The sequence below is a fragment of the Loa loa genome, assembly GCF_000183805.2.
Source record: "Loa loa unplaced genomic scaffold supercont3.440, whole genome shotgun sequence".
Classification (NCBI taxonomy): domain Eukaryota; kingdom Metazoa; phylum Nematoda; class Chromadorea; order Rhabditida; family Onchocercidae; genus Loa; species Loa loa.
The window spans coordinates 24129-26367 of record NW_018108620.1 but is presented as its reverse complement, the minus strand read 5'-3'; the positions used below and the strand labels follow the sequence as shown (position 1 = coordinate 26367).

The 2239-nt window shown below is 22.8% G+C and overlaps 1 protein-coding gene across 1 annotated transcript; it reads left to right on the top strand.

Moving 5' to 3' along the window:
• Positions 1-361: 361 nt before the first annotated feature.
• On the top strand, positions 362-598 carry LOAG_14846 (hypothetical protein; the record flags this gene model as incomplete). Its single annotated transcript, XM_003150339.1, has 1 exon — positions 362-598. A coding segment is annotated over one exon (237 nt), but the record flags the coding sequence as incomplete, so codon positions are not given.
• Positions 599-2239: the final 1641 nt, after the last annotated feature.

Here is a 2239-nt window from a genome sequence, read left to right as displayed (position 1 = left end):
ATAATAACAATAATAATAATAATAATAATAATAATAATAATAATAATAATAATAATAATAATAATAATAATAATAATAATAATAATAATAATAATAATAATAATAATAATAATAATAATAATAATAATAATAATAATAATAATAATAATAATAATAATCATGCAAATGAGCAAAAATTATAGATGATTGATAGTTATCTGTTTGTCATATTTTGATATAATGTGTGACATGTCGCATATCATATTAACAATGTAGGAGATAAACTTTGTTGAAAAATGGAACAGTTGAAAAAGTATTTGAAATTCATATTTTAATTTTTGAATTTCTTTTTTCTTTTTGGTTTTTACATTCATCCTTTTAGTCAATATCATATCATACATACCTGCATACACACATGCGCATACACACACATATATATGCATACACACATACACGCATACACACATACACGCATACACACATACACATGCATACATGCGCGCATATACACACATGTGCACATACATACATATACACATACACACATACACACACATATGTATATATACACATACACACATACATGAATGCACATGAAGGGCACGTACCTTGTTTTTAATGATTAAATGCACTTAGTAATTATGATTTATATAGGAATTAATTTGATTTAACATAAATTTCAATTTATTGTTCATAAAAAAAATTCATAAATTTCGTTCATTAAAAAAGTTAAAGTTTTTTTTTTTCACGAAATAATATTTTAAAAATAAAAAAAGAAAAATTCATTTAATATGATGAAAATTGTAATTAAACAATTGGATTATTTGTAAATTTTTTGTTAAATAAAATGAATAAAAGTTTAACAAATTCTTTTTTAATTAATATTAATGCTTATATTTGTTAATTAAAAATAATTTTTAAAAAATAATTAACGTTAATTAATATAATATAACGAATAAAAGTTAAATAAATTCTTTTTTAATTAATATTAATGCTTATATTATTAATTAAAAATAATTTTTAAAAAATAATTAACGTTAATTAATATAATATAATAAAAAATAATACAATATATAAAATTTGGGGGAAAAAAAATTCATTGATAAAATGAATAATGAAGAAAAGAGAATATTTGATGGATATTTTTCATTAACTTGAGCGTTAGCTAAATCTTAAATTAAGGTATGAAAGAGAAAAATATTATTCTTCGTCGCTAGGCAACAATTTCATTTCATTTTCCATTCAATAACATATCAAATCCTTTACTATACAACATAGTCACTATAACTAATGGAAAAAAAAGTAAAAACGGATAACAATTTATATCATATCGATTTGTTCTGATAAAAAAAAAAAAAATTAAAATAAATCAATTGTTACATTGTTTATTTTCATGATGTAAAATTACTGATAAGAATAAACACTGATTTAATTTCCTAGGGTAAATTATCATTGATAGTGATATGATATGATATGATGTGATATGACGTGATACGATATGATATGATATGATGTGATATGATATGATATGATATAATATACAACGTGTAATGATAATCGTTATGAAATAAAAGAAATAGAAAAGAAAACAGAAATTGTTTGCACATTTGCATATTTTTTTATAGAAATATATTTTTTGATATATTTCATGTTGAGATATCTGTATGAATGGTATGCGTGAATTAATATTATCAAATCATCAATTTACGTCAGTTACGCTAGTTACGTCAGTTAGGAGTTACAGTCTTACGTCATTTTAGCTTCAAAGAAAACGTGAATACATCACTGCTCAATTTTCATCTTAGCATTTAGAATTTTGCACTTAAAATCATTTTCTGAATTCAATACAAACAAACATATACACATACATACATACACACATACACACATACATACATACATACATAGATAAGGAAAGAGAAAGGAAAAAATAGGGAATGGATGAATGGAAAGGCGTTGTGCCAAAATGCATTGGCAACAATGGCACTGAAAGTAAACGGGCCAAGATTATAAGGCTCTTTTCAGGCCTTTATGAAGGCTTCTCTCCTCCTCTTGCCTAACATCACAACCAATAGAGTATGCATATAAAGTGGAGCGAATGATTTTCAAATATCACACAAACGAGAAAAAGTGAAAAAAGGAAAGCATTTCAATTTGCATTTGTCGCATGAATAGTAGTAACAGTAGCATTATTATTATTATTACTATTATTGCTACTATTATTATTATTATTATTATTATTATTATTATTATTATTATT